The sequence below is a fragment of the Phymastichus coffea genome, unplaced genomic scaffold (assembly GCF_024137745.1).
Source record: "Phymastichus coffea isolate CEN01 unplaced genomic scaffold, Cenicafe_Pcof_1.1 PCOF00053, whole genome shotgun sequence".
NCBI lineage: Eukaryota > Metazoa > Arthropoda > Insecta > Hymenoptera > Eulophidae > Phymastichus > Phymastichus coffea.
This window is the reverse complement of record NW_026706864.1, coordinates 1,211,166-1,227,867: the sequence shown is the minus strand read 5'-3', so window position 1 is coordinate 1,227,867 and position 16,702 is coordinate 1,211,166. Positions and strand designations below refer to the sequence as shown.

Genomic DNA, 16,702 nt, shown 5'->3' with positions numbered 1-16,702 from the left:
ATTTCGAAAATTCATATTATATATTAAATCATAGCTCGTAAAGAGAGGAATGAATTAGATTCTCGAAAGGTTGGTGATGAAATTATAAAATAAAATTGTTGCTCGAAAGAATCCGTAGTGGGTTGATTTTTTAACATTATTACAGCCTACCAATAATTTCTCTCAATAAACCTCTTATAATTTTTAATACTGCACTTTTATATGAATAGTTTTTATACTTATACATGCCTTGGTTTAGTGATCATAGAATCATGGTATACTAGCTTAACGAAACTAACTCGCTGAGCCACCTGTTAATCTTCCAATTAAAATAAGAAAACATTTTCATAGCGACGAAGAACCGCCAGTGAAAATCAAGAGTCGCGGTCGCGAATCGCATGCGAATTATAGACACTGTATTATAAAGAATATGAAGTAACCACGGCGCTGCGGCAGCGCATCGCCACTATCTATACAGTATACAGTAAGATGTCTAGAAGATAAACACGCGTGAAATGAGCAAGCAACGCCATCTGAGCACAGTAGCAATAGCCAATACGAATTAACGAAAACGGAATTCCGGATGATATATATATATGGCTCATCTGGTTCTCGCGCATCATCTCGTATGACGCACACCACACCACCGGATGATAAAGAAGAAAATGTCCAATAATCTACCAACTTATTTTTTTCGGCGTATAACGCACTTTCGCACACAGAATCTTTAGTCGCCAATCGTATACTCATAGCAAACTCGCTCGTACGAGATCGCAAAAAAGCTACAGGCGGCGCAAGTGTACGTGGAACGTTGTTTCTCTGTGGCGGTGCGGTTGTCTCCCGTTTGTCCGTCGTCGTCGTCGTCGTCGGTGTATAATATTTAACAATCATACAATCCAGAAAAGCCGCCTCGTCCAATAAACAATAGTGCGTTCAACATCCCGATATCAAAATCGGAATTGTGCATTGAATTCAGAGTGTCTGTGCGTGTGTGAGTGAGTACAAGTGTGTGTGCGGGGGAGTGTGTAACGAGAGAGGGAGGGAATAGACCTACCACGAGGTTATGTCAATTTGGCCACCCGCGACAGCGTCTTCCTCGTAGAGATAGTGTCACTACCTGTCGTTGTATATCAGAGCATACCGGTTTCTCTCAACGAGCAGCGAAACGTCAAGCAGCCCTTTCGTCCATGATACGGAATGCAGCGCATGAAAGGGCAATCTAACAGTCAAGGTAAAAAAGCAAATTCTTACCGTTGATTATATACAGTGTGAAATTTATGTTCGTGAGCGAGAAAGAGATGGATAGTGAGAGTTTGCAGCGGTGGAGATTGATTTGGCAATTTTCAAAAATGATAAAGCGGCAATATTGATTTAGCGACGTCTTGCGCCCTTTATCGCTTGTAAATACATTGTGTGACATATGTTTTTGCCTAATTAAGACAAGATTATTATTATCAGTGATAGTTCTTTCATACATCACTGATTTATGCAACCAATATTTTCAGTGAACAATGGACCAAAAGAACATCAACCTGGTGATCACTCGACTGGAGAGGACATTGGCTTTGAATCATGGAGAGGTGGCAACAGCACCCAACATCACTCCAATTATCCCATTGGTAGTGGAGGCAATGACCATTATAGCCCATATTATGCAGGCACCTCTTTCCAATATCAAACACCCTTTGGTGGTGGCGATGGCACTTGGTCCAATGGCACTGATCCTGTAACTTTTTTACCTGGATATGGAGGTCAAATGAGTCATGATGCCTATGGCATGGAAGGAGTTTTTGGTTCCAATGCTGGTGGGAGCTTTGGAAACTTTGCACAACCCACATTTCCCAATTACTTCCATGGTAACGGAGATTTCAGTGCCTGGGGCACACCTAGAAAGGCTAGATACGAGGACTATTATCCTCATCGTAGTGGCGACAATTATGGATCTACCATTGGGGATGGTAAAGCTATTGAACAAGGTGTCCAAGGATTGTCCATTGGTAGCAAGGTGAATATAATTTATATACTGTACTAAGTTTGTTTTCCATTAAGTTATGGAAATTTGATAATTTGTTATCAGCATTGAGTTTTTTCTTTTTCCTCTCACAGTTAATATACGCTTTCTGCTTGGATATACCATTAAATAATTTATGAAGCTCAACCGGTGACCAAAATAATGTTAAAATCAATAATTATTGATTTCTCAGTTTTAAAAATTAATACGTTGTAAACTTGATATATACAACTACAGTAAAGCAGCTCTTTCAATTATATTGATATGATTATAACAAGTTTTCTGTTATAATGACTTTATTCATTATGTGTTTGTTATTATGATGAATTACAATTAATTTAAAGTCAATGAAGAAAAATCATTTCTGGTAAACAATTTCTCACGAAAAAATTGTGTGACATAAATCAATTAATCAAATTTATAATTTTTTCATTTGCTCATCTTTCAAAATCAATAGGTACAGAGACCAGATCAATCAACACAGCAAACACCTCAAGTTCAGCAACAAGCACCAGCGCCACCGAAATTGGAACCGAAAGAACCTCGTAAGATAACGTGGGCGAGCGTAGCAAGTCAACCAGCGAAACCAGTACCCCAGTTATCCGCTTCACAAGGACCCAAGAAAAAAACTGGAATAGCACCACCGCCGATCATTCCAGGCAAACATAATATAGATATTGGCACTTGGGGCGAGGGTAAAGTACCACCACCCAAGGCGCCACCACCGCCGTCGCCACCGACAGTTCAACCAGCATTATCTTCGCCACAACCACCGGTGCAGAGGCAACAATTGTCGCAACAACAACAACAAAGGGGTCCATGGAATCGGAGTCCACCGCCTCAAATGCAACCTGGGCCTATACATCATCAGCAATTCACATCTCCTCAGTCCAGTCCGAATGTAAGAATTTTTGCGATACCGTAGTGTAGATCCTTTAATGACATTTTGATTTAATAGGTATTTTTTGATTGTGGCAAAATAGATATCAAGTAAAATAATGTTCACAGAATCAACATCATATGCAAAGTCAGCAGCATTCATCGCAACACCACACAGTTCCACCTCATCCACAACAGCAACAACATCACCATCAACAATCACATCAGCAACAAGCACAACAACAACAATTGCAAAATGTATCTCATCCAGTATTGGACGAGTTGAAGGTGAAGAACGATTACAACCCAGTAGAATTCGATACATCGGCGCCAGGAGCGCGTTTTTTCGTGATAAAGTCCTACTCAGAGGACGACATTCATCGCTCGATCAAGTACGAGATCTGGTGTAGCACGGAGCACGGCAATAAACGTCTCGATCAAGCGTATCGTGAGGCATCGCGCGATCAAGCACCGCTATTCCTATTTTTTTCTGTCAACGGCTCAGGTCATTTTTGTGGTATGGCACAAATGGTCTCAGCTGTCGACTACAAGAGCAACAGTTCCGTGTGGTCGCAGGACAAGTGGAAGGGACAGTTTCGCGTTCGCTGGATTTATGTTAAGGACGTGCCTAATGTACAGCTGAGACACATCAAATTGGAGAACAACGAGAATAAACCGGTGACGAATTCGCGTGACGCTCAGGAAGTACCGCATGCCAAAGGCGTAGCAGTATTAAGGATTTTGCACAGCTATCGTCATTCGACGAGTATTTTTGACGATTTTGGACATTACGAGCGTAGACAGGCGGAGGAGGATCAACGAAAGGTTCCGCATCCAAGTGTGATACCACATACCAATCAAAGAGGTGCTGGAGGTAGAGGACCTCCTAGGGGCGATAGAGATTCTGGCGATAGGGATCATCATCATGGTCCACCGCCGCATCATCACCCCCATCATCAACGCAGAGTACGTTTCGCATCATCCTACATACTTTATAATCTTGTAATTCTTGTTCAGAAAATTATAATCTTATAAATAATTAAGTTATTGTTTATTTTACTGCTGTAAAATTAGCTTTTGACATAATCGTAATAATAAATGACGTTTTTTAAAGGATCGAGACAACCGCGGACGAGGTAGAGGAGGATCACGTCAGTAGCAGCAACTGCTCGAGAGTCCAGCCAGCACTAGTATTCGAATAAAGGAAGTAACGAGTGCAACTTATTCTTCGCTTTCACCGAACTTCGATGGACTGCTCGAACATGCCACCAGGACCGGAGACAAACAAAAAATCACGTTAACGACAACGAACAAGATGATGATTAACGTTGTCGCGCAGAGCCTTGCAACTAATCCTGTATTTTATTTGATGATCGTTAGATCGACCAGCCGATGGACAAGACGATTAGGAGTTCATTAGTGCGGTGGTGTGTCTTGTGCTTTGACTCTTATTGCTAAAACGGTGTTTATTCAACCATTTGAACTGACTATACAAAAACGAAAAAAAAAACAACAGAAGACATGCGAAAAAATCTGATTAAAGAAAGTATATGTATATATATATATATGTATGTATGTATATGTATATGTATGTATGTATGTATATATATATAAGCAAAGGCAGGTTAATGGCATGTTCGCAGATTATGTGGTACGGCAAGGACATTGACTGAATATATGATGTACGCAGCGAAATGGACACTGGAATTCTTGTATAATGCTTGATGAACGTACTTTTGTTGACAAATGTTTGAACAAATTCTATATATAAGCGCAGCGTGCGGTCATATTGTAAAAGAGTGTCATTTGATCTTCATTATTCTGCATAAAACTACTTGAACGATGTACACAAGAAAAAAAATGTATACACTCACGCACTGAATAAATACATACACACACGTGCGATTTTAAATGCGACGAGCGAATGAGAAAACATCATTATACAACACGAACTTTCACGTAATACTACTACTGCAAAAAAATAATGATAATGGAAGGAAGGTTTAAGGGTGCGAGCGATGAAAATTCATATAACGCAAGCGATTTTACGTCGCGTTATTTGCAACTTGATGGTGATTATAATTGTAATCATTGTAACTTTTTTGTGAAAAGATAAAATGAAAAAAAACATAACGATAAAAAAACCTAGAGACATAAAATCTTAATTGTTAAACGATTGTATGTTATTATTTTTCTTTCGGACAGTGTGTAGAAAAAATCTCGAGAAGGGAAAAAAATAGTGAAATGTAACTTCTCCAATTGTAAGATTACGTTTTTGTGAAAAAACAAACGAAAAAAATAATACGAGAGAATGAACGAAAGCTTATCCAGCGATATACTATCTTTTTATACATAAAAAAACTTTGTAGGTCTCTGCCTCTCTGTCTCTTCCTCGTTAGCCTCGGGATTTCTCAAGGTGACGAATATCTTTTACATATTTTGATAAGATGATTTTAACAAAAAGTAACAATATTCTCCGTGTGTACTAATTTTCGTTTATTATTATTTTTTTCTGTTTCATTTTTTCCTTTTCAAACACATGATATATGCGTTGTTGCGAGAAAGCGAATGGAGCTGTGGAGAGAGAGAGAGAAAATAAAACACGTAATCCAGTTGTCGTTCCTAGAGTTGTTTGACGATTATTTTTTTCATCGTTTATGATGAGAAATAAAAAAAGATATGAACTCATGAGATGCTTCTTTATCGTTTGTAAAACCGGAACTTTATGTCTCTTGCTTTAGAAGTCATGATGTTTTTAGAGAGTAACAAGAAAAAAATGGAGAAAAAAACAAATAAGCGTTAATTACTATATTTTTGTTCTTTGCGATGCAATTGTTTGAAGTAACTTTTCCAACATGCGGTATTACGTATTGTTGAATTGTAGGACAGCTGAGAGTACACGTGCAAAGCAAGGGAGAAGAAAGTATATTAATTAATCGCCGCTGAATAAAGAAGGGTGTCGTTTTTTGCTGAGTTGCGTGACGTTACTGGGTTTGATCAAAACTTAATCTCCACCTCTTCTTATCTTAGATTTAGAACTTTAAAAAAAATCTCTTTTTTTCTTTTTCTAAATAGGAGATTCGACGCAATCAAAAGAATAAAGCATCCATTTAATGTTTATTTTCATGTATTGTTTTAATGTATAAGTACGCGATGCGTTTGATTTACGCAGAACTACTTATTACTTTACTATTTTTTTTTTCCTTTTTTAAATGGTTTTTCAGTGAGACATGAAAAAGAAAACAATTTGTATTATCTCAAACTACGTATTTTTTTAATATAGTTGTTCGAATAATAGGTTGTTCGAATTTAATTTTGAAAAAAAGAATTTCTTATTGAAAAGAAGAAATTCATATCGAAAAGAAAGCCAAAATTGAATCGTATTCTTTTGATTTATTGTAAAGAATATTAATAAACATTCTCAAAACTTATTTCTTTTCTTTTGTCTCAGTTGCATTATCTTTTTATTTGACCGATTTGAGACAATATTTTCTAGGTTGGGTAAAAACACGCACAATTATCGAATCCTTATTTTTATTAAGCCCCCTCAACAATCAACCTGATCATCTTTATCATTTTCTTCTTTCTCATCCTCACACTTACACTCAACTTTTTCCTCTTCATCAATCAATCCTTTATCCTTTAAAAATCTCTTCACCGCATCCCTCAAACTCGCATCAAACTTGTCAGGATTGGCCATCATATACTTGTACACGAAAACTTCAGTCCCAGTAATCAAAAACCAATGCCCGAATATATTCAATCTCGCTCCGATAGCAAAATCTTCAGGTGTGTAATAATCGTCGGTAGCAGGTTTTGGTATTCGTACCCAACTGAGAAAACGACCAGCTTTTCTACCGGAATTCTTCTTGTCGCGCTCGTTAATTCTGATGCAACCGTCAGCTAAACTGTATTCCATAATGAATTCACGACCAACGTCTTCAGGATGACAAGCCTCCATTGCCAAACTATAACGAAGTCGTTTTGGAAAATTGTAAAGTTGACGTATCAGGTCGCGATGCTTTGTCTCATCCGATCGTTTAATGCAGAACTTGGGCTTTGGGCAGAGATCCAGCAATGGTATCCTTGCTGGCTGATCGAAGCGCAATATCGTCGAGTAGTAACGACGAGTAAAAGGATCACAGTCATGCAAGAAGAAACGCCGACCGAAGATGAAAATTGTCTCACCAATCTGCATGAGTAAAAGATAATAGTTAACGAGCGAAAGAAGGACATCGACAATCGTAAGTCATATCATCTCACCTTTAGATCTTTCGGTGAATAATACTCCTTAACCTCTTGGTCGGTCTTCTCCAAATAAGCTCCAGCGTAGCTCGACGGCACGTCCGTCCAGCTCTTCGGCACCTTCGTTCTTTTCAGCATCAAACAGCCTCTCATGTCTTTGCCGTCGTTCGGTCTTCTGACTTCGCATACGGCGATCGTGTCATCCACCAAGAAGTACATTATCCGGTACTGCTCGTCGTTCCAACTTGCCTCGAACGACAACACCATGCCGTCGTACTCGAGGAATTTGTAAAGTTTGTCGTCGAACGACTTGGAAGTGTGTGAGAGTACACCGATCACACCGGATTCTTTGCGATTCTTCGTATACGGATCTTGCGGTAGGTCCTCTGGCTCTGACACGTCAATGCCTTGACTCGTGAGAAATTCTCGTGTGTACGCGTCGCAAGAATAGACGCGGTACACAATCCCGTAGATTTCTGAAGAATAAAGGATATATTGGACGCTTGCAGATAAACGTTTATTTAATTTAGGGTATCTATTGCTCGAGTTTTATTTTCTATTTTACATTTTTCAAATTATGTGTCTCTGAAAACTTTGCATGGTTAACAACAAACTTTAATGAAATTTTAATGAAATTTTAATGGAATAAGAACATTTTTATTCAAGGACAAAGTTTCTCATCTAAAGTAAAATTTTTTTTCACTTCATCGTGAATCTATCGGCATTCTCAAAAAAATACACAAGAGAAACTTACGTCACAAAGAAAACATCAATTTAACCCAACTCCCATGTGAAATCCTGCCTCCCCCTCCCTCCAAATAAAATAAAGTATATACGTAGAACCAAAACATCCCTCCACGCAGAAAAAAAAGACGCCAGACGATCTCTAAATCACACCTTACCGAGATTAATGCCAACGTTGAGATCCTTCCAATGATAAGCCTCTCCATTTGATCTCGGGATCCGATGTCTCTTCACCAATTTCCCTTGAAGAAACCCCACGTTCTCGACCTTCGGCTCGCTCACCATCATCGTGTCATCCTCGAGATAATAAATGATTCTCACGCGACGTACGCGATAATACTCGAGTGGCGAGCCGTGGACACTTTGCTTGAAGTAAGCGTCGAAACTGAGACATTTGCGTGCGTAGAGCGCGTAGTGCGGCTGGAAACGCTGGTGCTCGAAGAGATTGTAACCACGTGGACGACCGTATGTTAACTCGGGGATGTGCCTTATTGTTTTTTTTTGTTTGAAACGGTCGAATGCGTGAACAAAATAAGAAAAGGTAAGCTGATTTCAATGTCATCGAAACACGTGTCTGTCTATAAGTAACACAATGTATTTCCAACTGCACGACTGCATCGATTTTTTATTAAACGGCGTTATACCTTACACTGACAGCAAAAAAAGAAATGCATCGCTTTCTATTTCGTCTACGCGACAAAACGAACAAAAGGAGAGAAATTGAATGCCGATGAAGCGAGCCATGAGAGCGAAAAGAGAAAATGTATGTATATTCGAAAAAGTTGAAATTGGCACGATTTATTAAATGTAATTGTTACAAAATTGTGAAATACATAATTTGCTTTTAAATTAAAATACAATATGTCGACCGCCATTTTTTTTTGTAAATGTCATTTAGTGAATCATTATCAAAATAATTATATAATACACATTTCTGTTGTTGCTGGTTTATGTATACGTGTATGTGTGACAAAAATATTCAGAATTTCCCGTTAAAAATATATTTATATATATAGAGCATGTGTGTGTCGTGATGTAACATACTAAAGAGCGAATTACACATGGCCTATATAACTGCACTTATTTTTTGCGTTTAAGTTCCACATCAATGTTTTTTTGCACACTTAAGTAGAACTACATATTTAGAGGCTGCTTTTATTACACTAATATTATTCTTGGTTTTAACTCTGTTTAACTATTATTTAAATTTTGCTTGTCTATTAAATTCTTCAAGGAGGCATAGAAACTCTTCAATGCAGTCTACTGCTTCCAATTTATTATTATTAGTAAGAGAAAAAGAAGCAAATTTTTGTTAACTTACTCGACGAACATTGCGTTGCACTTGACATCATCAGGATTCAAGTCGTCCCTTATCACTGGCAAGCCGTTCGAGTATTTCAGCTTTTGTTTCACTTTGTAATCCTTCAGCTGTGAAATTCACCCTTTATCTTTTTATTATCACACGTCGATCGTTAAATCCTTAAAACTAGAATACCAATTTTCTTTTATGATTCAATTATCTATATTTTATTGGACTGCGTGTCTGACGTAAATGTTAGTTATATCACTTGAACAGTTAACGTTAATTGATTTTTTCTTATTTTGTCATTAATTCGATTAACTGTATTTTTTCATTAATCGTCCTTTTTTCAATTCATTAATTGTGCCGAAATAAAATATTTTGCCCATAACTAATCTAATTTTGGTATAGTAATACGAGCAACGATGAAATTAGAGAAAAATAAAAAAAAAACTTGTATCACGACTTCATCCTGACAAATAAAATAATCTTCTACGCTTCAAATCCTCGATTTACAATTCATTTCAACCTCATTCCTTCAACAATGTGGCTGACTTGTACTTCTTTGGAACAACAATATATAACATAACAATGTATTCTAGTTTCCGTTCAACAAATAAACGAAGGGAAAAAATCAACCTACCAGAGGATCTGTATCTGAAAAAATGTATCCTGGTAGCAGCGGTAAACTCTCCATTATTAAAAAAACAGATGAATGATAGGATTGTATTTATAACCTGAATACCGTAAACGACGGTAATATATTATAATCGCACTATGTATAGAAAGCACTTTTTATTGAATAGAAAAAAGTAATAAAACGTGGCTGACAGAAAGCACACATGCACACCAATTTTTTAATTCCCCTAGCCGCTGTTTATAATCATCACTATAACAACCAAATATCGACCATTCTTGTCTCGTCGTTATGACAGCAGCAACGCACGCGCGCATGTCTAAATAACAATTAGAATTTAAGAGTAAACGTGTTTTAATTTTTTGTTTCTTCAGATGCATCGACTTTTTATTGACAGAGAATGGAATTCAGCGAAAGAACTGAACCCTACGGTATATATTTATATGGTAAATATCTTACTTAGTCGGTAAGTCGTAAAAAGTATAACACGTAAGCTCAAGAAACTAATTAAATCTATTGCATTTACATGCTGTCTAATGTTTAGACTTTAGTGTTTTGTAATGTTTCATTATTGATTACGAAGCTTTCTCAAGCAAACAAACAACAGAATGTTTTTGTATTACTTGTGATTTGTTTATTTTGTTTCGACGGATCCTTCTTTAATCACAGTTCTTTCAAAGCAAAAACAAGTCTGTTGTATTTTTTCTTGTATTTTATTATATATATTTTTTCTTTTTTTTTTTTTCGTGTCGTGCCCATGAAAAGAAGCAACGTAGAAAAGTAATCAAAAAATCATTTCACTTGACGCCAATCTTTTACAATCGATATTTTCGAACAAAAGAATAGGTAAAAAAATGAAATATCGCTCATCATCAATAAATCGCGATGCACCTAATATAAAGATCTTCCTTCGTCGACAAAGGTTCAATTATTATTATTAGTAAACTTTGACGCACTGCGTGATCTACACTTTTGTGTTTTTTTGTTGTGTGAATGTTTGCGCCTAATTCTTCAGCAGTTACAAATATAGAAAAAAATAACTGCCGGAGATGGGTGTTATAAGTATACGCGAAGAAAATCAAAATACTATTCCTGATAATCGCTATATTTCGAAAAAAAAAATCATTTACATTGTAAATTAAGATGCGACAGCGTCATCAATCTGGTTTATACGTCAGCAAGCATTTGTTTGCATCCGTTATAAAGAGAAAGAAAAGAAAAAAAAAAAGAAGCTTGCGCTTTCATTAACTATACGAAAAAATGTACACATTGACGATTGATAAAAGAGAAATGAAGCACCCATCTCCATATAATCGTCAGAAAAGCTCATCAGACATCGATGAACTGTCGGAAAATGGCCATGCAGCTGGCAGAGAGTAGGCCGGCAATGGGCACGGTAACGAGCCAAGCGAACGCGATATTACGAAACAGCGCCCAGCTTACGCTTTTGCTGCCCTGTGAGGCCCAACCAACGCAAACGACCGAGCCCACTTTACAGTGCGTCGTCGATACTGGCAATCCTGCTTTGCTCGCCATCAGTACCGTCAACGCTGCGCCGACCTAAGAACAATACAAGTCAAATAACTTAAAAAGATCAACTGTCATTCGTGTAGGGGATTCTTAAAGGTCAATATTCTTTGCAGAAGCAATAAACACATTGCTGAACGCAAGAGAAAGAACGTTTAGGCTTTGCATTTGGAGTGATCCTCGATATTGACTCGTGTTAAAAAACAAAAATGAAAATCTGAAGGATCAAAGAAAAGGGTAATTTACCTCGATGGTGAAGCCCGTAGTGGGCGTAATCTTGGCCAAATCACTTCCTAGCGTTTCAATAACACGTCTACCCCAGATCCACAAGCCAGTGGAAATGCCCAAGCCGCCGTAGAGTAGAATCAGAAGCGGCGTCTCGGCCTTCTGCATTGCCGAGCCTTCGGCGTAGATAGCCCAGAGCGCGATCAGCGGCCCGATGGCGTTGCTGACGTCGTTGCCCCCGTGAGCGAAGCTGCCGAACGCGGCGGTGAGCACTTGCAGGAAGGCGAACAGCTTGGAGACGTCCGGATGCTCGGCGTCCATCAACGCCGCCTCGTCCAGATCGCGGACCGACTCGGGATCGCCGCCGGCCGCCGACAATAGCAGCGGGCTCGCGCTGTTGTTGCCGCGCAGCTGGCCTTTCGCGCCGGGCAGCGCCGCCTCGTCCAAGTGAGCTCTGTCGCCGGCGATCGCAAAGCTATACTCTCGTCGATCGGGCGCGCAGGCCGCCGTCGGTCCGCGTTGCCTAACGAGCCGACGTCATCGAACAACGCCGTCGCACACGCGCGCGAGCAACGCGCACCGATGGCGCTAATTGGCATCAATTGCCGCGAGGATGATTCACGCACCTGCAGGCGTCGTTGCGAACGGAGTTGCCATTAACGTTGGAGGGCGAGATGACCGACAGGGCGGTAGTCTCCTTGCAATCGTTGTTGCCGTCGCTCGCCGCTGACTGCAGGTCGATATCGGCTATTCGCCCGTTGTTCGCCACGCTGTGAGACAGCATTATGCGCCGGCGCTGCCATGGCACCACCACCAAGTAGACCACCGTAGCCGATACCACGCCGGTGATCATCGAAGCTGTTACGCTTATCCACCAGGGTAGCTTGTCCAGTTTCAGCACTGTCAAAACAACGTGTGAAGGAACATTCATCGCGGACGGGATCAACTTTCAATTCCTCTCTTCTTTTCGAAAGTTACAGGGTTGACTTTCGGTGGGAATGAAATAATTTGTCGCACCGTTCTCCTCGCTAACGACAACTTTCCTGATTTACGAAAAAGAAGCTTTCCATTCGTGTGTCCGAAGAGAACAATTTCTTATGAATCTTTGTCGATGAATTTTTCATCTTATTTCGTGAAAACACGGGAAATGGCGAAATTTATTTCATATCTTCTTTTCACAAGAATGTGTTGCATATTTAAAAAGGAAAAGCGCATTTTGACTTTTCATGCAACTGTAGTAAGGCACCTAAACGTCTCTTTTCGCGACCTGTTCATTGTCAAGTTTCGAAAAAGAAAGCAAAAAAATACGTACACTTAGGCCCGTCGTGAGCAATGGACAGTATATTGATGGCGATGGTGAGACTGTAGGCTAACGGTAACATCTTGAGGCCCTGATCGAGTGGTTTCGTCGAGCGCAAGATCGACTTGCGAATCAGCCAGAATATCGATGACGAGACTATTCCACTGAGCACTGGACTCGCGAACCACGAGGCTGCTATGTTCAACAGAGCCATCCACTTGACCTGCAACAGGCATTGGAAAGTTGACCGAAAGAGAAGGAACGATGGGAGCTTGGTGAAACAGGCGCACTGCGAAACGTACCCCAGCGGTGCCACGGCAGACGAGCGAGAAACCGACGGTAGCACCGACGATCGAGTGCGTGCCGGATATCGGCAGTTTGAAAGCCGTGGCGAGTAGCAGCCAAATGGCCGAGCCTATAAGGCTCGATAGTGCGCCCAGCATCAGCTCCTTCTCGTGGTTCTCGTACAGCGAGACGTCCAGTATGCCCTTGCGCATCGTGTCCGACACCTGCAATCGGAAAAACGCGCTCGCGTTCTGTCTTTCATCGAGTCGAAGGTCGAACGAGCGACCGGCCGACCGACCTTGTAACCGATGAGGACGGCGCCGGCGACCTCGAAGAAGGTGGCGAGGCAGCAGGCTTGGAAAATAGTGAGCACACCGGCGCCGACGCTGGTGCCGAAGCTGTTGGCCACGTCGTTGGCGCCGATGCCGAAGGCCAGCACGAACGCCACCAAGAAGCCCAGCACCAGCAGCCAGACGAGGCTCTCGTCGTACGGCGGCATCATCCTCTCACGCGCGCCTGTCGGCAGCTGCGCAGGCCCGAGGGGTCGAGGCGTGCAGTGGGCCCGGGAGGGACGAGTCAGCGCGCGCTGCGCAGGGTCGCGCGGCCAGCGGTCCGTCGGAGATTGGCGATGCTGCGGCGGCCGAGGTCGGCTCTCATTGCCCCGGCTGGCGCGACGGCGACGGCCGAGTGGCGGCGACTGCCGCTGCCGCGAGCCGGCGCCGGCTCAGCCTCGTCTTCCTCACGGCCGACTTCGTCGTTGCACGTGGCGATGACTCTGACGATGCCTCATGCCGCCGAATCGCTCGGCCCCGTGGTTTCCGCATCTGCAAGGTACAGTGGGGATTAATTACCGCTTCAATTCCAGCGAGATAACTGCGCTTTGCGCCGCTCTGTGCGCCGCTGCCGAGCTCACGTGGGTGCACGCCTCTTTTTGCTTTGGCCACACCGGCGCGTCCACGGAGCCCGGACTAATGGGACCTTTGGCTTGGAACATCGGTGGGGACATTTTTTCATAACTCGCCACTCGGATCACTCAGAGTTTCCAGTGATTTTGTTTGTTTTTTAATGCGCGCAGGGAAAATCAAAGCTGTTCGACAAAGGAGACAAATGTTTTTTCAATCGATGTGGGATATCTCAAGATCCGTTTGGTTTGTCCCACTCTTTCGCTCCCCAAACCTATACTTACCGCTCACCTGCATGCTCGACATACGTAAAAAGCGCGGACTTGGATGCGCTGAAAAAAAAAAAAAAAAAACGAAGCGCATGAATCACGCGATTAATGTCTCGAGTCGTTCGTCAATTGTCGAAAACCGCCAGGCAATTAAAAACGAAAATAAGCACTTCCTGACTCGAATTAAACGAGCCCAATTGTATTGAGCTCAATTTAGAATGCTTAGAACACGGCAGAAAGAAACAACGGGCCAAAGGTCGTTCCGCGACAATTGCATTCAGCGTCGCGTAGCTTCACGGTTGATCGAAATATCTCTTGAGGCGCTGCTACCACGATACAATTAACAACCCGCTATAAGGAAACGAATCGATTGGGCGACGCGCATTTTCACCCGCAGCTTCTTAGCCGAAATGACATTGGCCGTCGTCGTCGAGCAGAGAACTTTTCGTATCTCCCCTGTTTGCCGTGCGCTCGAACGTCAATCGCCGATCATCAGCGCGGATGGCTCATGAGGCGTCCGGCCTGAAACGCGACAGGTGAATCTCCGACGACCTTGCGAAAGAGTGCACGTAACTGACTTGGGGGAGGAGGGGGAGGGCAGAGCAAATCGATCCGCACAAAGCCACAGAATCGGGGTCACCAGTCGATTCTCTCGCGTCGATCACGATCCCACTGCTGAAGTGCACGTCGCTACGCGTGTCATTGCGATGCGCAATGACTCTTTTTTTCCAGGAGCGGCATTTCAATGCGACACCAGTTGGAATTGCGTTCGGATCAAATAGAAAATCTAATTCGGCGGAATGAACAGAAAGAGTGTGTGTGTGTGTGTGTGTGTGTGTGTATGTATGTGTGTGTGTGTGTGTGTGTATGTATGTGTGTGTGTGTGTGTGTGTGTGTGAGTGAGAGAGAGAGAGAGAGAGAGAGAGAGAGAGAGAGAGAGAAAGAGAGATGTGAAATATCCAACTATCAAAGAAAGAAACACAAGCCGCTACTTAGTCATTCATACACGATTGCGAAAAATTCCGCCGGTGCAAGTCGGAAAGGAGCTGGCTCTTCGGCAAATCGATACAGTTGCCGTCGCACGTGTCCTCTGCGTGTAGTGGATTTGGGGAGGGGGCGGTGTAGGGCTTTCGATCATTTCCGGCGCAGTGCATTGGCGAATTAATTTCGATGCTCGATGTGCCACGATGGATCATTAAAATAGCTATGTTTACGCGTTGAAAACCGAGAATTGCTGAATTGGAATATATATTGTGAGATAGAACGTAATTCTAACCTTAAAAATATGAGGGAGGGGGTGGGTTTCTCTTTCCAATCGAAAAGGGCTGCGAATTGGTTTATAAAAGCTCGTGCTTGTAATAAACAAACACGCTCGCGTTTATCTTGACAAATACGGCTCAAGAAAAGTAAAATAAAATAAAAAGGACTCACTGCTCTTCTTTCTTTCTCACCCCATCTCTACCAGCAACTACGGTAAAATAAATGTAGTTGCTTTTATAGCTCTTCTTCGCGGAGACGTTCTCTTACTAACTCTCTTTCTCACAAAAAATCACAATCCCTTGATTTTCTTTTTCCCGAAAAAAAAAAGAAAATCAATGCTTGACAATCTGGGGAGAAGAGAAAAAAACGTGATCACGCGCGAATAGCACCGGAAACTGAATCGCGGTGGCGTGAGGGTTCACGGGGCGAACACGTGAACAATATTACACTGCCGGGGTGCATGCGCAGCTGCGTTTCGCCGCTCTATGTATGGAACTCCCTACATTCTTTTACAACGACGATTGAAACGGTGTAGGAATGAGCTTACTCGTGTAATCTTCGAATTCGTGAAGAGAGGGTGAAAAGTACATTACGTACCTAGGCCGAGAATGTATAATTGTATATATAAGCTCATAGCACGTGGGAATTGACAACTGATGCAAAGTCAAGATTGTCAAAGACGTACTACGGGTTTGCCAAGTTCCTAGCCGTGATGCGTATACTATTTTTTTTGTCCATCAGCGAGCCCGAAATTAAGCACGTTATCGACCGAGCCGCGGCCGGGAAATGCTACTTTTGGGCCGCTGGACAAAAACAAATTTCACACTCGAACGAGAAGACAAACAATAATGAATGTTAATGAGATTAATTTGGCAGCGAAAAGTCGTTTTTATGTGATATTTCTGTGATCACAAATAAAAGAAACACTCGATTAAATCGTGAAATAAGATTATTGAAGGAATCCTGATGATGCTGAAAAATTCGACCAATCGGCGTCTGACGAAATATCCCCTCTACGCGATATTTTCCACAGATCAAAATCACATTTCCCCGAGCACTTTCTCTATCTCTAGGAGATTAAATGAATTTCAAGGCAATATACAAACGTCGTAAAAGATAATCTAGTGTCTGGATTAATG

The 16,702-nt window shown here is 41.7% G+C and overlaps 3 protein-coding genes across 3 annotated transcripts; 1 reads left to right on the top strand and 2 right to left on the bottom strand.

Moving 5' to 3' along the window:
- The first annotated feature begins 400 nt into the window (after positions 1-400).
- Positions 401-6,227, top strand: LOC131665653 (YTH domain-containing family protein 1). The gene is made up of 5 exons (XM_058937698.1): positions 401-1,210; positions 1,485-1,984; positions 2,448-2,891; positions 2,999-3,835; positions 3,984-6,227. Exons 1-5 carry the CDS (start codon positions 1,177-1,179, stop codon positions 4,026-4,028), a joined length of 1,860 nt encoding a protein of 619 aa, XP_058793681.1. The 5' UTR covers positions 401-1,176; the 3' UTR covers positions 4,029-6,227.
- A 175-nt stretch (positions 6,228-6,402) lies between these two features.
- On the bottom strand, positions 6,403-9,866 carry LOC131665655 (EF-hand domain-containing protein 1-like). The gene is made up of 5 exons (XM_058937700.1): positions 9,802-9,866; positions 9,180-9,286; positions 8,017-8,345; positions 7,133-7,590; positions 6,403-7,061 (listed from the first exon to the last, which is right to left on the bottom strand). The coding sequence occupies exons 1-5, from the start codon at positions 9,853-9,855 to the stop codon at positions 6,417-6,419; spliced, it is 1,593 nt and encodes a 530-aa protein (XP_058793683.1). The 5' UTR covers positions 9,856-9,866; the 3' UTR covers positions 6,403-6,416.
- Positions 8,313-15,922, bottom strand: LOC131665654 (sodium-dependent phosphate transporter 1-A). Its single transcript, XM_058937699.1, has 7 exons — positions 15,735-15,922; positions 13,431-13,956; positions 13,150-13,356; positions 12,860-13,070; positions 12,174-12,447; positions 11,569-12,001; positions 8,313-11,355 (listed from the first exon to the last, which is right to left on the bottom strand). Exons 2-7 carry the CDS (start codon positions 13,632-13,634, stop codon positions 11,125-11,127), a joined length of 1,560 nt encoding a protein of 519 aa, XP_058793682.1. The 5' UTR covers positions 13,635-13,956; positions 15,735-15,922; the 3' UTR covers positions 8,313-11,124.
- Positions 15,923-16,702: the final 780 nt, after the last annotated feature.

What these genes read in the sequence shown, in the direction of transcription:
- LOC131665654 (XM_058937699.1), bottom strand. Translation starts at nt 13,634, where the DNA reads ATGATGCCGCCGTACGACGAGAGCCTCGTCTGGCTGCTGGTGCTGGGC. An exon ending in CCGTCCTCATCGGTTACAAG is followed by an intron (nt 13,357 to 13,430) that starts GTCGGTCGGCCG and finishes TTCCGATTGCAG; the next exon opens with GTGTCGGACACGATGCGCAA. An exon ending in GTTCGCAACGACGCCTGCAG is followed by an intron (nt 12,002 to 12,173) that starts GTGCGTGAATCA and finishes CGCCGGCGACAG; the next exon opens with AGCTCACTTGGACGAGGCGG.
- LOC131665655 (XM_058937700.1), bottom strand. Translation starts at nt 9,855, where the DNA reads ATGGAGAGTTTACCGCTGCTACCAGGATACATTTTTTCAGATACAGAT. An exon ending in TTTCAGATACAGATCCTCTG is followed by an intron (nt 9,287 to 9,801) that starts GTAGGTTGATTT and finishes TGAATTTCACAG; the next exon opens with CTGAAGGATTACAAAGTGAA. An exon ending in CAACGTTGGCATTAATCTCG is followed by an intron (nt 7,591 to 8,016) that starts GTAAGGTGTGAT and finishes TTTATTCTTCAG; the next exon opens with AAATCTACGGGATTGTGTAC.
- LOC131665653 (XM_058937698.1), top strand. Translation starts at nt 1,177, where the DNA reads ATGCAGCGCATGAAAGGGCAATCTAACAGTCAAG. An exon ending in AGGGCAATCTAACAGTCAAG is followed by an intron (nt 1,211 to 1,484) that starts GTAAAAAAGCAA and finishes CAATATTTTCAG; the next exon opens with TGAACAATGGACCAAAAGAA. An exon ending in ACCCCCATCATCAACGCAGA is followed by an intron (nt 3,836 to 3,983) that starts GTACGTTTCGCA and finishes CGTTTTTTAAAG; the next exon opens with GATCGAGACAACCGCGGACG.